This window comes from Podarcis filfolensis (genome assembly GCF_964270895.1).
Source record: "Podarcis filfolensis genome assembly, chromosome: 5".
Taxonomy (NCBI): Eukaryota; Metazoa; Chordata; class Lepidosauria; order Squamata; family Lacertidae; genus Podarcis; species Podarcis filfolensis.
Genome location: NC_139608.1, coordinates 47,628,592 through 47,647,720, shown reverse-complemented (window position 1 = coordinate 47,647,720; position 19,129 = coordinate 47,628,592). Strand labels below are relative to the sequence as shown.

Below are 19,129 nucleotides of genomic sequence, written 5' to 3'. Positions count from 1 at the left end.
CGTTTCTCTTTTTTAAAAAGATGGGCTACAACCTTTAATTTACGTACCTTTTTGATTAGTTGGAGATATATATAAGAAACCAGGAAGATGATGTTTTCTAAACTTTGCTTTCACACAGGTTATTTACAAGAACTACAGAGGCAGGACTTGGGCAAGTGTCTCTTTTAATGCAGAAGGACTTGCAGCAATAGGCAACCACCTCTCCAGTAAAGATAAGGATTGATGGTTAATTTAAATGAAACAAATTTAGAACAGTATCTGGGTTGGTAATGACTTCGGGGAGAGATCAATTTGGGATTATCTGGATAGGGTATGGGGAACTAAGTAGGGCTTATCAGGATGTAATTTGAGGTTATTAATTATGGAGGGAATGATTTTAAGCAGAATCTGGGAGTGAAATTAACTGAAGGAAAATAAATTGATGAGGAACTGATCTGGGGTAATTTGGGTGGGATATTAATTCAGCAAATAAATTTATATTAAGGGAAATATGGGTGGTAATTGTGATGGTTTTTAAAAGCATGTATACTATTTGCTTAGTTCGTTAGTCACTTTGTAAAGGTTATTTGCTTGGGAATGCAGAACATAAATACTTAGATTTAAAAAATAAAAATATGAACTAACAAATAAACTGAAGCTCTCCAAACAACTTGTTCACATCCTTAGACACAGGGATCCTTTAAAGGGAACCACCACCAAAAATGCCCCTTTACAAACAGTAATTCTATATAAGAGCTCAGCTTCTGTCAGCTTGATTTCCACTATAATAATAATAATAATAATAATAATAATAATAATAATAATAATAATTTATTATTTGTACCCCGCCCATCTGGCTGGGTTTCCCCAGCCACTCTGGGCGGCTTCCATAGAAACCAAAAATACACTAAAATATCACAGATTAAAAACTTCCCTGAACAGGGCTGCCTTAAGATGTCTTCTGAATGTCAGGTAGTTATTTATCGCTTTGACATCTGTTTCAATAATTAGAAACCTATATTATCTATAGCAAACCATTCCCAAAAGAAGGTACAAAGGGGGAGAAAAAACGCAGTCGGTTGAGTTCAGAGATTGGTGTGTAGTTCTTGAAATAACTAAGAGGTGAGTGACTGCTACAATCTGCTTGAAGATGATTACATTTAATCTCTAATTGAAATGAAACAAAAATTCTGCTGAAGACTGAAGTTAAAGACAGACAGACAGACTTTAGGACCACAAGCCCATCTACTCTGTTGTGTTTGTTAATTTCAAGATTTAAGCACTGACTTTCAGGCAAATGTTTCATGCTGCTAACAATTAAATTTTCATGCATCCAATGCACACCTATGGTCCACTGGAGCCAAGTGCTAGATGTTGCAAGGAAAACTGTTGTCAGTTTTCACACACACACACACACACACACACACACACACACACCCTTTATGATCTTTACAGAAGTCTCTGGGAAGGCATGTTGAACCTTAATGATGGGACATCAATAATACCTGGAATGATGCCTGAACACACATATGATGGTGTCAATATCTAAGTTACGATAATCATCTGAAATGGCAAAACCTATTAGCAATTTCACTATTCAAAATCCTTGTGTGGGCTGAAATCTAAATCTGACAGGCAGAATCTTGCCTGCAAAAGCTAATGCCAAACAAAAGTTCTGTAAAGTTACAAGGGAGTAAGTCGATCACTCCCTTCCTCAACTGATCTGTTTGGATCAGCTGAGTTGGAGGAAGGGAAGCTGTGTGCTTGTACCATGTCCAAACACACATGTGTCTGTGTGTATGTGTTTGTGTATACATGGTGTGTGTTCATGCTTGCAAGAGCCTACATGGATGAGCGTGGGGTGGTCACACCCACCGCTGGCATGTAGCCTCTGGAGAGCTGGTCAAGGGTGAATGTGGCTCTTGAGACAAAACCATGTCAACCACCCCTTACTCTACAAAGTAGATGGAGCAGGGGATGCAAAACCATGTATGTGGGGGAGGTATGTAACAACCTGGGTTGAGCTCATACACACACACACACACACACACACACATCATATATATATATATATATATATATATATATTCAGCTGAAGAAGACATCAGCCTCCTGCAGGTTATCCTCAACCTATTTAAAACTCAGATTAAGCAGTCCAAAGCCTTGGCAGAAAAAACAATGTCAAAGATCTCAATATAATTAGAGCTGATGCAAGGCTTCTGGATATGGTCTCTGGAGTTGCTAGGCTGAAGTCTCTTTGCTGGACTTCATCAAAATTAGTGCTTGAGGGAGCTCTGAGAAACGGTTAAAAACAGTCCTTCTAGGGCTATGGAAAACCTGGAGATGGATCAGGATTCTAGGACATGGGTTTCTCCCATAAGGCCAAAATACTGTTCATGGGTAATTTTTTGACACCCATTAAGCTTTGGGATTTGTTATTCGTGTTGTCTACATACAAGTTTGAGCAATGAGAAAATGTCCTTTGGGGAAATATAAATTTCCACTCACAGGAAATAATTTGTACTAAATCAATAAATTGCACAAATTAACTAAATAACTGTAATTCACTACACAGGCAAACATGTGGTAACATGGAGTTATTAAAGCAGTTTAGAAAGAATATTCATTCCATTCATGTTGAAGTTTACAAACAGTATTTCCATTTAGGTGGTAGCAAAAGGTTTTTCAGAAATACAGCTAGATTTTTTACAAAAAAATAAACTTTATAAATTTCAAAATGAGTAAATTTTAGCAGTTGCAGAATAAGATAATCACAAATCTTGTCAAATCAAATTTAATTTTTAAAAGTTACATTAAAAGCATGTATTTAAGCAATGATCATTACTGTTGGTCATCTTTAGACTAATTAGCTGCTATATTTACCTGCCTTCAATATTGATTCCCAGCAAATGTCGCTAGAGATTTGGGCACAGAATGGCAAGGGATAAGTCCAAATGCCTGCATTGGATTACCCTGGACTAGTCACACTCCCCAAAATGTGAAGCCAAAAAATAAAGATATTTACATATTTACATACCTATGGTATCTGGAAGGTCCAGGAGCTCGTTGTGCTGTAGGTCAAGTTTGGTGATCTGTGTACAATTTCCAATCTCCTTTGGAAGATGCTCAAGCTGATTGTGTGCTACATCCAGTGTTATGAGGTTAAACAACTCACCTGAAAGTGCACAAAGATACAAGTATTAATTAGTCATTGTTCTGCCCAGGACTAAACAGTGCAGACGCAAAAGGCCACCTTTAAGGCATGCATGGCATTGTCAAGTTTCAACCTCTAATCCCAACCCACACAATTTCACAATTTCTCTTCTCAATGTAATGTAGTAAAGTAGGAATAAGAATAGTAATTGTATGGTGCTGGTATTCTTCCCAATAGAAGAATCTGCATTTTAAATTTCTTTTTCTGTTTTGCACCAACGTGGCTGCTCTTATACCTAGTACTTTTCACAGTACTAAAATTATCTTGCTGTCATGGTATTTATAAGGACAGTTTTCCCTAAATTAAAAACCTGGCAAGAACTGATTAATTCTAATTTAAGGCAGGAATTTGAGGCTGGAATTCTTTGCTTACTTACCTGGAAGTAAGTCCCATGAACCTAATTACTTCTGATAAAACAACTGATACGAGTGCTTTTCTTTAAAATGTTATAGAAACAGATGCAGATATGGATTCTGTATAAGTAGAACTCTAGCAGAAACAGCAAATCTACCATTTCTCACAATGAAGATGAAAAACCTGTCTTATTTATACATTTTCCCTCATTAAAACACACACACTTTCTCCTATATATAGGCTACTTAATACTGTCATGCTTTCATTTAAGGAGGGAGGAATCTCACATCTCATTGAGACGCACAGATACGTGGAAAACAGTAATGTTCGTTTTTTTCTTCACTTGAACCGAATCTCCAGTTTAGCTTATATAAAAACAAACTGATTGCTTTTAATTCCCATTTTCCACCTACTATGAAACCTTTGTGTTTCACCTAAGGATGGAGATGGATGCAAGTAACTGCTCAACTTTATCTTTTCAAAGATAGGGGGATTAATCATCCTATTTTCTTTCCAGCAGCCTTAGATGCAACCTGAAACCTGCATATCACCTAGCAGAGCCCCATCTGAAGGTCTGCCACTCCTATGTTCCATCATAAGACTATGACTAAACGGAGACTTTTATAGAGTCAGCCTGTTTCCTGTCCATCCCATTTTGTTTACAATCTAGCCTGATGGAGCATCTTCCAGAACGCAAAAGCTTGCACGCTACTTTGAGACACTTTGGTTGGCCTAGTAAAGGTGTTGCCATGATGCAGATTTTATAATTTTTCTTACGGAAACAAAGACGGAGACCCAGACCTAATGAACTTCTTTAAAGATTTTGAATTAATACTTCTACAAGAAACATGGTCAACTAGAGATATTAAAATCAATGGATTCTCCTCCTATACGAAACCCGCATTGAAAACAAACACGAAGGGCCGGCCGAAAGCAGGGTTCTGTTGTATGATCAAAGACAACTTAGGGTTTGAAATCAAGCAGCTAGAAAAATGCTTGCCACTTGCACAAGCCCTACTTTTAACCCAAAAAGAAGATACTTTGCTACTTGTAAATGTCTATATCCCCCCATCCAAAAACAACAGCAACAGTGAAAATTGGTCACAACTAACCTTTTATATAGAAAATTTGACCGCTAAATACCCAAATGCCTCATTGATAATAGCAGGTGATTTTAATGCCAGAGTGGGAACCAACAATGAACAACTATGTAGCAAACTAAATTGGAATACTGACAATGATATCGCACATGCCCTGAAAATAGGACGATTCTCCAGAGATAGGGCTGTAAACAACGAAGGCTTACGCCTACTTGAATTATGTAACAACTTTAATTTGCAGATTGTGAACGGTTCAACAAAAGGCGATAGAAGCGGGGAGTTTACATACTTCTCCCCCCGAGGATGCAGTGTCATCGACTATATTCTTGTCCCTTATAATATTATAAATTCGATTATGGACCTCAAAATCGGAACGCGTACTGAAAGCGACCATCAGCCATTATTGTTGTCTATTAACTTAAAGGATGAAACCAAAATAACCAAGCACAATATTATAGAACCCTCTCAATACAAACAAATGACCCAATTAAAATGGTCCCAGGAAATGAGTGCAGTAGTGGGGCAAAAACTTACAGCCAACCTGAGAAAACAAGTATTATCCAACTTAAAGACCACTAATTCCTACAGCGATATTCCGAAAATTTATAATGAAATCTTCCAAATGTTCGTAGAACTTAGTACTCCACCTAAAGTTTGGGTACTTAAACATAGCGCTAGCCCTTGGTTTGATGATGAATGTTTCCAGCTAAAAAGAAAACTGCGCCAAACATTTAAAAATAATCGCACTAAACTAGAGCCCTCTTATCTTGATGAAAAAAGAAAATATCATTACATTCTGGCCGAAAAGAAACAGAAATATGCAACCCAAAAATGGCTACAATTACTCGACTCAATTCAGAGTAAAAATAACAAAGCGTTCTGGAACCTAGTGTACGGAGGATTGAAAGCCGAAAATCAACTAACTCTACCACCAATTGCAGAATCCAAATGGTCCCAATATTTTACATCTGTATTTAACAATCTACACAGTGAACTTAAAGGAAATGAAACCACTAAAAATAAAATCAATAAACTCCAGGAGTGGCCAAGGGTAGAAGAAGAGGAAATTAGAGAGATAGTTAAAAATTTCAAATCGGGGAAATCTCCTGGGCCAGACGGTCTACCAATAGAATTATTTAAGACCTATATAGATTGGTGGGCAGAACCCTTAGCTCAATTGTTTACTCTCATAGATAAATATGGGATCATACCTGAGATATGGTTAAGATCAATAATTATCCCAATTTTTAAAAATGGCGACCCAAAAGAACCAAGGAATTATAGACCGATAAGCCTATTATCAGTGATAGGGAAAATCTACGCTAAGCACCTTTTATCTAAACTCCTTACCTGGATGAAAAATCTAAATTTACCAGGGAAAGAACAAATAGGTTTCTCCAAAGGTTGCTCTACATTAGACCACTGCCTTATACTTATGCATTTGGTTGAAAAATACAGATCTCAAAGGCAATCTAAGATATTTGCTGCTTTTGTAGATTTTCGTGGTGCATTTGACTCAATTGACCGCCCAAAGCTGTGGAGGAAACTCGCAGAATTAAAAATTGATCAGCGCTTATTGATCCTAATAAAAAATTTATACTCTTCCAATATCTGTCAAGTCAAACTTAACACCAAAGGTCACCTTTCATCAGACATCCCAAACTCGAAAGGGGTAAAACAAGGGTGTATTCTTGCCCCCTTCCTATTTAATTTATTTTTATCAGACTTGCCAGATCACCTTCAAAAAATAGAATCACATGCCCCTAAACTTAATCAGAAACCAGTTTCTCTGTTATTATACGCAGACGATGCTGTCCTACTATCATTAACGAGCTTGGGTCTGAAACGTCTTATATCTTCTCTGATCCTTTACAGCGAATGTAACAAGCTCTCTATAAATTACGAGAAGACAAAAATTTTGGTCTTCTCGAATGGTTGGAAATTAGAGAAATGGAAAATAAGAGGGCAGGAAATCCAACAAGTGAAAATCTATAGGTATCTGGGAATCTTATTCCAGAGCAATTTAGGGTGGGCAAATCATCGCACAAATGCCATAAAACAGGCAAAGTGCACCTCATCAGCAGTTGCCCGTTTTTATTATCAGAAAGGCAATCAATTTATTCCTGCGGCCAATCAGATATTCCAAACAAAAGTGCAATCCCAGATATTCTATGGAATCCCGCTATGGGTCCAAGCATATAATAGTGATTTAAAAAAGATTCACTCCAGCTTTCTGAGACGTATTCTTGGACTCCCAGCTGTGATCAAATATGAAACAATGTGTGCAGAAATAGGCATACACACAATGGAATATTGGGCCTGGTCCACCTCAATAAAGTACTGGTTACGCTGCCATTTTCGCTGCCCTCCATCAAGTCTGCTCGCTGATTTGCTCAAAGACTCCTACAAATCAAGATGGTATCAGCACCTCGAAAAAAAGATTGAATCTTTAGGCATCGAGCTGGAGCCCCTGTACAATTCTAATGAGCAATACATTTTCCATAATATCCTAACTAGACTAAAGGATGTCGAGAGGCAAAATATTATGACAGCTGTAAACAAAATTTGCTCGCCCATATTCTATGATTTAAATATCTTAGATAGCAGAGCCAATTACGTCACCAAATTAATAATTCCAGCCCAACGTAGGGCTTTTATGCTGGCCCGTTTGAATGTTTTTCCCTCAGCATTTGTCAGGGGAAGATATCAAAACATCCCTAGAAACAAGAGATTCTGCAGATGTTTTATGAATGTCCCGGACACGGTAGAGCACATTCTCTTTCAGTGCCCATTGTACAGTACGCCCCGTCAACGCGTGCTGTCCCCTCTTTTGGGTGGTTTGGAGCCCCAACAAGGTGAATGTGTGGGATTCTGCCTATCCGACGTTGACCAAAGGGTAACGGCGGGGGTAGCCGAGTTTTTGGTAGCAGTCCTCCAAGGAGCAGGTTAACAAGGAAAACCACTGATTTTATATGTATATATATATATATGTATGTAGCCAACTGCTGCCTTTCTGTATATATCTCAAGGCTTTTATATGTTACTTTTTCTTTTATCGTTTTATTTGTATAATGCCTAATAAAGGTTTGAATAAGTAAGTAATTTTTCTTACAGCCATCATGGCTACCTTCACTTTTTGTGAACTATGTATGTATGTATGTATGTATGTATGTACAGATGTATTCTTCCTGCCACAATTAACTTGGTGGAAAATATTTGAGACTGCAAGGATGATATGCAACTCTCCTGACCGGCTGCACAGTCTAGCTCTCTCCGTAACCAGGTTGAAAATTCTAAAAACCCTTTACATTGTGATAAATCCTGCAGCAGATGACAAAGGGAATGGATAGAGAGCTTTCCCTGGGCACATAAGGAAAGGGAACTTATGAATATTAGCAATTCTAGATTTTTGCTTCAGTTAGCATTTGTCTTCTGACCTCTTCTCTGAAATCATCTCCCCTCCATTTTTCTTAAGTTGTGCTAGCCCACTGAGGAGTATTATGAGACCTGCACACATTATCCAGCATACTGATTGCATTAAACAAAATTTTAGTAACAAACAAATGAGTCAAACTAAGTCAGTACAGAGCAGTCAATGACATACGTGTATGTCTGCTAGCAACAGTGTTTATTAATCCTCTTCTAGACTCTCTACCTACATAAAAAGGTAACCTAAATTATATTGTTATAACTCCTAAGAATTTAAAAACTTGAAGTATTTTTTTAAAATTCTGGCATTGAAAAATATTACTAAGCTTATAGTAAGTACTGTACTGGAATTTCTATTCCCTGGTTGATTTTTAAAGTGCCAGTAGAGTATACCAAAAACAATGAACCTTCATTTTTCTTTTCCTGCCAGCTACCCATGTAAGAGCAATTATCTTTTGTATTCTGATCAGGAGTGCACTAAGCTCTTAGAAACCCATTCTCATTTCTCTCATTGCTAACATATACAACTGCAAGCTGTCTTACTGGCTCTGGGTTTACCTGTAGCACTGCCCATCAATCATATCTCATATCTACAATTCTATTGCTGTCTTGTGAAAAACTCAGAAGGTAGCACAGGTTACGCTCATCTTATAGAAGAGCGGAAAACAATTTCTTTTAATTAAATTAAATAAGCTTTACATCTCTTGGGCATGGCAACCAACAACTCCCATTACACACCATCCACCCCTTACTTGAAAAACCTGTCCAACAGGGATGTTCAAAATATGTAGGTCAGCCTTTACTGCAATTTCCCCAAACCACCCCAAATTGAAGTATTTTAGAAGCATCAGCTTTCACCTGCTTTGCTACTTGCATGTGCATATCTGTGAAAAATAGAGAAACCTGTCACCATTTCAGTCAGTAGTTTTATTAGAGAATGCATGCATTGAATAATAAAGCTATTTTGTGTGAAAATAAAACTAATTGTATGGCGTGCCTCTAGAAATGAACATGTACAACAAACTAGCTATAAAAGAATGCATAAGATAAACCTAGGATTACAAGAATGCATTGGATTCAGTCAGAGACACTCCCATTTGTTTCTTCATATTTCTCATGCTTCTTCTGTGACTCACTATAATTTTGAATTTTATCCCACTCTTTACCCTTGCTTCAATGGAATGGAGGATTTCCTAGAGAGATATGGAAAATAAGCTAGATCTACCTTAGGCAACAGGGGATCCCCAATGTTTTCTTCAGGAATGCATAATTCGTAGCATTAGCTGTTGGCAGGACTTCACATTTTTAATACAGTGCGACACCTCAGACTAAACAGTTCAGAGAAGAGAAAAATAAACCTCCTTTGGTGGTTTCTCTGGAGCCACAGTGGATATACAAAAATACACAAGCACTGTGTAGTCCTTCTCCCAACAGACACAGCAGAGAACAGTATTTCCAATTGCTTTCCTCAAAGGTATCACACAAGTCAAAAGGGCAGCAGCAATAAGTCTTGTTCCAAAGCAAGACAAATATAAGCAGCTACCAATAAAAGTGGTAAAGATTAGTCTGATATCACTGCGCAAAGGCAGAGATTAACAGCTAAAGTAAACTGTTCTTTAAATTGTCCACAGATCAGTTCACACACTTTATACAAATTCAACATGACCTAAGCTGAGATATGCTGCTGCCACATCAAACATCCCCTAACACCTAACCATTTTTACTTAATTTTGCACTAGATGTGCACCTTATACCCTTCAGCAGCAAAAAAAATTACACTGTATTTACTTAAAGAAGCTGCAGTGGGCAAAGGTTGGCAAAACTAATACTTGTTCCAAAGTTTTACTAAACAAGTGAATATATTAAGTTCACTCCAGCCACAAAAATGGAGGCACCCCCCCCCACCAAGGTTTCTATGAGTTTTTAGAGTGTAACTTGCCCTAAGGAAGAGTCTACAGCAATAAACAGCCTTCTGGTTACAGGGAACCAGACAGAGGGCCTTCTCGGTAGTGGCACCCACCCTGTGGAACACCCTCCCTTCAGATGTCAAGGAAATAAGCAGCTATCCTATCTTTAAAATACATCTGAAGGCAGCCCTGTTCAGGGAAGTTTTTATTATTTAACGCTGTACTGTTTTTAACACTTGATTGGGAGCCGCCCAGAGTAGCTGGGGAAACTCAGCCAGATGGGCAGGGTATAAATAATAAATTATTATTATTATTATTATTATTATTATTATTATTATTATTATTATTATCCCTCTCCAACTGTTTCCAACTACAAGAACTGTATAGAAGCATACACTGCATGAACAGGCAATTTTTTGAGTGACTTCAATAATAGAAATCCCATAGGAGTGTATCCTGTTTGCATACGCTGCTTTACTTGTCACTGTATCAGGATAGAGTGCAGGGATGTATCTTGCCTGTGTGGATTAAAATTAAATTTAAGTGTCATAACATTGTCTTAAATCAGAACCACCAGTTTACTTATTAAAAGAAAAATAGAATGAATAAAAGAATTTTAAGGAAAGAGGCCAGCTGAAAGAAAGCTGAATTTCTTGAACAAAATAAAATAGAAGTATCTTGAAACACTTTAAGACTAACAAATTAATAAACTGCAATCCGAAAGTGGCAGGCACATATACACATCAGCAAGTGGAAAGAAATGGAGGGGAGTAAGGTTAGAGGGAAACAAGAGACAAAAAAACCCCAGTGATAAGTAAATAGAAGTGGAATAATTACAGCAACAAAGCAAAGTAGGTGATCACACACATATCCTGGTGCATACATTTGTATATAGTTACGTAGTTATTTAGGAACTGTTTAAGATGTACATAGTTTAAATGTGGAAATTTTTGCTCTGCATGATACTTCTTCAGGTCTTTATGCTATCCCCATATGGTCTTAATTCAAGAGACCAGCCAACATATTCCCTAAACCTCATCCCTCCTAACAGTACTGTCAAATGATCATAGCCTTTTCAGTATTACGGTTTATAGGAAAGGAGTTGGAAAGTTATTGAATTTCTATAGGCAATTCATAATGGAATCTCTTGACCTATTTTAAAAATATTAAATTTACTCAGATTCTTGGTTAAAATACTAGCCATGCCATTTTTGCAACTTAAGCAAGTTTCCACTCCTGAAAAAAATGTGAATTCATGATTCAGTGTTACATTTATGAAAAGATTAATTGCAGGCATTAGTAATTAGATAGCACCAAAACTGCTTTCTCCTAAAGTGTTGTTTGTGCCCCAATTCTTAAGAAGGCATTTCTAACTTTCTAACTTTCTCGACTTTACCCCCAAACAATACTACTACTTATGTCTTAGGCATCACAAATACACAATCCTTAATATATAACACTGTATCTGGGAGCCAATAAATGGTTGTATTCCTTCCTCAAGAACTAAGCCTAATTCATGGAGTCCAATATGAAGGAATAAAATTTGTGGGACAGTAGCTGAAAACCAGACAAATATATGAGGTATGGTTCAGTGCTTTAGGAATCTAATGGCCAAATGGCATGCATTAATTTGGTGAAGCCCATCCACATTACTTGCACAGCAGATTGAGCATTAGCGGACACTAGAGAGCAGATTTGGGGGTCCTAGGGAGCAGGAGTTCATTTCTGCAAAGGTGGCTCTTGCCCATGGATAACAATTCAATCCACTGTTACATAGTAAGATTTAGTACAGGATTTTTAAAATCACTCTTACCAATTTCTTCAGGTAGTTGCTTGATTTTGTTCTCCCGTATGCTGAGCATGATGAGTATCGACAAGTTTTTGATATCCTTTTCCACAGTTGTGATACGATTAAAGCGTAGATAAAGTGTGGTGAGAGACCTTAGCCTATACACCACTGGAGGAATTTCTCTCAGTTTGTTGTGTCGTAAATCAACCATGCGAAGCTGCTTCAAGTTATCAAGAGAGTCAGGGAGGCTGGTAAGTGAGTTCTCGTTCAGGGCCAGTGTCACCAGATTCACAAGGCAGCCCACCTCAGACGGTAGTGACTGCAGTTTGTTTCCATATAAATAAAGTTCCGTCAACTGCGTTAACTCTTTGACAGATGGTGGGAGTATGTGTATCGACCTCTTGGCCAAGTCCAAGCGTACTGAATTTTCTTCCCGACATTTGTTTAGCTCTTTGATCACCTCGGCATTGCTGGATTTCTTGCGAGCACCTGGAGCTGGATTAGGTCGTTTTATTGTATTGTCCACTGAAAAAGCCACACCCGGCTGTGCACCGCTGGAGTCCTTCTTCCCATCTTTGGCTTCTTTCCCTTTGGTCTTAAGCTCTCTCTCTTTGCTTTCTTTCCCAAATCCACCAGAAGTCTTGGCCTCCTTCTCCCTTTCCTTTGCTGAAGACCCTTTTGGGTCCTTCTCCTTACAATCTTTTTCTTTCCCAAGATTACTACTCATGGTTCCTCAGTTTAACAAAAAACCACGTGAAATCCAATTTCAATTTCTGTCAGCGAAACTCATTCACCACCCAAGAAATAAGAATCCCTAGAACAATTCTTTCACTGCTGAACACACAGGGAAGTCTAGAAGACAAACACCTTGGCCAAAAGCAGCAAATCTGACGGAACAGTGGCTATCTGCTACATGTTGGTTTCAGAAGTACTTTCTCCCAGCTTTGATATCCGAAGATCCAGCTATTAGAGCTCAGATAATCATAGGATCTTCATTAGAAGCTCTGCAAAACAAAAAGGTAGAAAGGGTAGGTAATATGTTGAGAAATACAAAAAATGAGAGACATGAAATAATACCCCATTACCAACTTTTTCAAACTGGTCTACTGTAAATGAGAGTATGAGTATGTGTACTTCTGCAGTTGCCCTATTGCCTATCTAGCAGCTTTTATTTATTTATGGAGGTGCTTTTATCTTATGCTGATCTATGACCATAATAAAGATTTGGATTGGATTAGTTTGGAAACATTCTAAAGGCAAAGAAGATGTAATATATTTCCCGAAGGTGTAAAATGCAAAGAAAAATACCGAATATCTACAGTTCTTAAGCTGATTTATCAACTAGAATGCCAAGGAGGTTCCCCTGCCTCTTTCTGAGCTGATCTTTCCTACTGTTACAGTGTACCACAGTGCTCTGAGAGTCAGCTTGGTGTACTACCTTTAAAAATGTAAACATCTGAAAAGGCAACTGCAGATATATTTGGGATGCCTAAGTTGTTATGCAACTAAAGTTAGATTAAAAAAACAAATAAATACAATTTATTCCCCAAGCAAAAGCTACCTAACCACCTATTTCAAATGTTCTTATAAATTTGTAAATCAAATTACATAAAGGATATGTTGAAGAATACTATTTGTTGATGTTATGGAAGAAAAAGAATGTGGAAAATGTTAAACAGCACTTTGTGCCTCTCAGTATAAACACCAAATTTCATTCTTTTGACAACAGAATTTATCACCACTTTCTTCTGCTATGCCTTATCACCAATATGCTTATCTACGATGCTTAGGAAACAGGTTTGCTTCCTTAAATACTCTTAAAAACCCTCTGCTACATGCATGCTAAGGGGCAGTGTATCTCCACCCAAGTACCAAACACTAGGAACAAATAATGGAAACCATTTTTTATACTCTTAGTAAAAATTCTAGATACAGGTAGGTAGCCGTGTTGGTCTGCTGTAGTCGAAACAAAATAAAAAAATTCCTTCCAGTGGCACCTTAGAGACCAACTAAGTTTGCATGCACACTTCTTCAGATACACTGCATGCACACGAAAGCTCATACCAATAACAAACTTAGTTGGTCTCTAAGGTGCTACTGGAAGGAATTTTTTTATTTTGTTTCGACTACGGCAGACCAACACGGCTACCTACCTGTAACTAGAACTATGGAAGGCACCACATTGAGCCGCATGAAATGGAAGTCCATCAACCTCACCAAGAAACTTGCACGGGTACAGACAGACATCTTCTTTCTGACTAAATGCAAGAACCTGGACATTATACCTAAGGGTCTTAGAATTAAGAACCCTCTACAATCCACTTATCCTACTGAATATGCAATAGCCCATTCCCACCACCCTTCTGAGTAATACCCCTCCCCACCCTCTCACTATATACAGAAAAAGAGCAAAAGAAGCCATGCATGGAAAGGTAAGAACAAAATATATTTTAATTATCCCATGCTTAAGGGTTTCTGTAAATATCACCTTCACAGACATTCCACATGGCCAACATGTATGTATGTGTATATATCTCCATTGTTCAATTTCAAACCAAACATGTAAATACCTACTACACATACGGAGCAAACATTTCAGACACCAGAGAAAGAAAACCAAACAAATAAATTATATATCTGGGAAAGGAAGGAGAGAACACAAGAAAAACCATGTCCCACTTTGTTGTTGTTTTTACTCACTGCTGTCTGTCTGTCTGTCTTTCTGTCTGTTCCTTCCTCCCACCTGCGTATTTCAAGAAATGTTGGAGGGATGGTACATAGAAAGTAATAGTCTGGATAAAACTAAAATCTTGCTCCATTTTAAAAGGATACACTAACCAATGATATTTCTGGGGGGTTTTCCTGCCTACTTTTCTACTAAGCCATAATCAGGCCATGTGTATCCTTCCAAATAACGTCTCCATATCATTATGTCCCCAGGATATTAACACACAAAGATGCCTTCTCCTTGAGAGGTCCAGAGGGTGGCAACACAAGAATGGGCCTTCTCTGCAGCGGCTCCCTGTCTGTGGAATGCTCTCCCCAGGGAACTTCACCTGGCGCCTTCATTATTTTAGGCACCAGGCAAAAATGTTCCTTTTTAACCAGGCCTTTGGTTGATTTGATTGACATCCTATGCCCTTTTAAAATGTGGGGTTTGGGGGGGAGAGGTTATTGGATTGTTGTTTTTCTTTTAATTATATGTTTAGTGTTTTTATATTTTGATTTTGTTCTGTGAAACGTCCTGGGACCTCCGGATATAGGGCGGTATATAAATTCAATTGATGATTATGATGATGATGATGTTACACTTCAGTTTCTGCCTCCAAATTTACAAGTCCCAAGTTATGAGGAACACAAGTAATTTTATCACAGCAGAGACTGCTTAACTGCAGTTGTAAGTGAAAACAGTCAAGATTTATCAGGACATTCACAATAAACTTTGTCAGTATGTCCACTTTAGACTTTAGCAAATACTCTGTGAAGCAGTGTTCAGATAGCAATCCTTTTATTCTGCATTATCTCACCTCTGGTGATTGGAAACAGTTTGTACACCAGCCCATGTGGTTCCTCAGCACGTACATTTTTTAGTTCTTTATCACTGTTGTCATGGCAATTTGTGGTGTATTGCAATTTTGCATAATCTGTAAAATCTTGAAAGCCATAAATTGCTCTGAGTGATGGTCTTAGCTCCATCTGATAACACCCACATTACAAAAATGCTAGCTAGCACTACTGACATGTTTGTTGATAAATGGGAGTATACGCAAATGTTGAATGGCTTTGGAAACTAAGTTACACTAGTTTAAGTTAAATATGTGCTAAAGAGTATGGTGAGCAAAACTAAGAGAAAACTGACACAATCCAAAGGAGTTTCTCCCTTATCCTGTACACGATCACAAGAAGAATTTTCCACTGGCATTACTCCACAGGATCTCAGCAAGTTTTTGGACCCACTCCCAAATGTTTCATTATTGGAATGTTGATAAGGAGAACATGTGTACCATCACAATACAAAATATATTCTTAGAATAACAGAACAGGAGAATGAGGGTGCTGGGAGGGTGAGAGAATGGGAGGAAAGGAAAACTCAAAAATTACAAAATCCTTAACAGGGCAATAACTTCATTAGTCATTGCTCAGTTGTGGGGGGTTTGCGGTGTTTTTTTCTCCTTATGGACCAGCATGGCTACCCTTGCTTTTTATGTAAACAAAGTAGTAAGTATGATGGGTATATTTCTACAGGTAACTGTCAATATTTTGAGGTGCTTCGTGGGTAACTAATGGACTCTGAAATCGTAACACAGGGACAAGCAGAAACTCAATTCCAGAAAAAATATGGATAACTTTTTACTTTGAACTTGCTTCCTGTTCCTACAGGGCAGAGCAGACCAACCTGACCCTCCAAATGTTGCTCGACTCCCAATTCCCACCCCCCTCACCCAGCACAGCCAATGGTCGGGAAAGCAAAAGCAATGGCCTCCAGAAACTTAGCGCCAATCAGCTGTGGAAGGTTATTACAGTTTTTGTGAGTATGCGTCGTGGCTGCTCTTGTAGTTGAGAGCATTTCACCCACCACCCCTGAAGCTACTGTCACAACAGCATTGCGAATGTAATGTCTTAGGCACAAAAGACAGAAAAAATGTTTCATGATATTTTGTCAATTTTGGTACACTCAAGGCTTATTAGGGAACAGCTGCTTAAATACCACAGACTGCATAGAATTAAACAGAATGCTGTTCTTCATCCCCATGGCTTCACAAGGGCACAGAATCACAAAAGTCTACCAGGAAATTAAGTACACTTACTCGGTTAACAACCACTATTCCTCTGCCTTCCCATCTTCTCTGCTACAAATTGTGCCTGCTTTATCCCTTAAATGCTTTTGTGCTTTTATGCTTCTCAGCTCTGGCTTCAGTAGTGTAAGATCTTCACTCTGCATTTTCTGCCTACAATTAGTAACTCAAAAATCACAGGATTGTATTTCTCAGAAAGAAGAAACTGATTTTATTTCAAAATGAAACAAGGAAGTGCTTTCAGCTCAAGCTTGAACAAGAAAAGAAGAAGGAGGTATCCTTATGTTAATATAAAGCAAAGCAGCTCGGCTGACACTACCAAATAAACACACCTATACAGGGTTAAATGTTAGCAGTTTTTAAAAATAAATAAATAAATAATAGTACTGCTAATATGGGCTTTTCATTTAATTAAGCAATTTTAAAAAATACAGTAGGTGGTATTTTATTACTGACTGATTTTCAGTAGTTGGGGTTTTACTTACATGAATGCAACAGTCAATACTCAGTTCAATGATATTTTCTTTCCATTTTGCACACTGGGAGCACATACATGTTACACAAATGCATCTTCTGTGCAAAATTTCTAACGTCCTTCCTTTTGTGGCTATGTGGAAATCATTTTTGAAAGGCCAAAGCTGAGTTCCATAATCAGAATTGTCACAAATCCCAAGAACGCCATGTCATTTCTAAAGAGGCATTTCACTTGCTACTACAGCCTGGTTTGCTGCACTAAGTACACAGGATGATATCCAACCACGGCATCCCAACTGTTTAAGGGATTTACACTGTCTCTCTTCCACCATGCAGCCCCCTACGTTCCTCAAACTCTGCTCCAGAGGGTTAGCAGACCCTCCAGAGCCAATTGGGAGGGTGTGGGTGTTGCAGGCAGGAAGAGAGCAAGGGAAGTCCTGCTGCAATGTTGAATCTCACTCATGGAACCTTCCATCCAGTGGTTCGATGAGTAGAAGGCAGCTTCTGTGGTTTGGTGACCCTCATTAACAGTGGAACTGTGTTGCACAAGACTGCAATGAAAGGGGGAAAGCACCATTGGGTGTGGAGATAATGCTCCAATGGCCACGATATCTATTTTATCCTGATCTGGGTGGTTTCCCCTTCACATTTCAACCCATACGAAACAGCTGCCACTGTTCAGGAGGGCTCCCCAAACCTCTGAAGTTGGTCTTAGGGGAGGAGGAGAGGAAAAGAAAATTGATTGCATAAGCAGCTTTCCATTTGCACAACCCCTGAATACAGCCCACACTGTGAAAGGACTCATGCAGTGGATTGGTGCCAGGGGAACTATGGCAACTTGCAACTCACTTGTGTGTGTATGTATGTATATAGATATATACATGTCTTCCTTCTTCAGTATGTGTTTACTGCAACAATCAGCAGCACAGCCAGGGCAAACATGACTGCAATGTGAAGAGTGAAACAGCTCTGCAATGGAAGAGCAGCCTACGCTGCAGATCACTTGCCCTTGCAAGGAAAGGGAGGAAATGTTAGAGATGTGAACATGGGTGAGGAAAAGACAAATGGTGAACAACCCCAGACTACATCTGTGATGAAGAGCTGTAAACATAAGAATGAAAAGGGCTGTAATCCTGTTTTAATTATGCTCAAGCTAACACACTATAGTAGATTAAGAGTGGAGCAATGTTCCCTAACCCAATTACCAAGTATATTAGAAGGGAGGCTTACCCAAACCAAAACCTGTGGGCAAGGAAGAAAACAACAAAGATGTTTTGGAAATTTCTGTGATACCAGGAGCGCTGCATTTCTGGTGCTATCAGCAATTTGCAAGCATAGACTTACATACGGCAGAGTCTACGCTTTGGCAACTTTGCTGATAAAATAGGCTATAAATACGAATGTTTGCTCTCGCAGAAAAATGTGCATGCAATTTAAATATGAAAATATATTTATAGCAAAAGCAAACTTCTAAAGATGATGCACAGCAATAATGATAAACAGCTACACCAATTGCTAATTACGATGGTTTATAAAATCCCAGGGTCACTTCTTAAAAAAAATAAATTATGCTGCAACTGACAAGAGTACTGGAACTCTTCCGTAAAGTTAATTACATCACTTTACTAGAGGACACATCAAAGACCACAAAGACGGTCACAGTGTTACACCACAAGGCATGGTCAGCAAAAAAACAACAACCAGGAACTCTTAACCACCAGTTCATAAGGAAACTTCTAAGACAACAATACATATCTTTTAACAGGTTAAAAGTGTTCAACATCTCTGTATTCCAATGCAAGACAGCACAGATCCAGACAGGAAGAGGCAAATCCTAGAATACAGGTAGAAAAGAGTTCTTCCTTAGGCCAAACTAGATGGAACATCATTCATGCACCCCCATGAATAGTTCTCTTATGGTAATAATATGGAGGCTGTCCACAAACTGAGATCTTCCAGCCTCCCTGACTTAACAGCAACTGTCCCTGCTGCCAACTCTGTAGAATATGAGAAGAGAAATGCTGTGTGTGTTTGTGTGGCCAGTTTCATAACAGTGATACTTGCTAATGTCAAGAACCGTCGCTCAG

General features: G+C 38.4%; 1 protein-coding gene across 3 annotated transcripts in view; it reads right to left on the bottom strand.

Annotated features, from left to right (window-relative positions):
- SHOC2 (SHOC2 leucine rich repeat scaffold protein) overlaps positions 1 to 19,129 on the bottom strand; it is a 51,138-nt gene that overhangs the window by 17,398 nt on the left and 14,611 nt on the right. For all 3 annotated transcript variants that reach the window (XM_083616640.1, XM_083616641.1, XM_083616642.1), the window contains exons 2-3: positions 11,797 to 12,776; positions 3,017 to 3,154 (exon numbers count right to left, since the gene is read on the bottom strand). In XM_083616640.1, coding sequence (XP_083472766.1) covers positions 3,017 to 3,154; positions 11,797 to 12,499 — 841 coding nt within the window. In that variant the 5' untranslated portion in view covers positions 12,500 to 12,776. The remainder of the gene's footprint in view (positions 1 to 3,016; positions 3,155 to 11,796; positions 12,777 to 19,129) is intronic.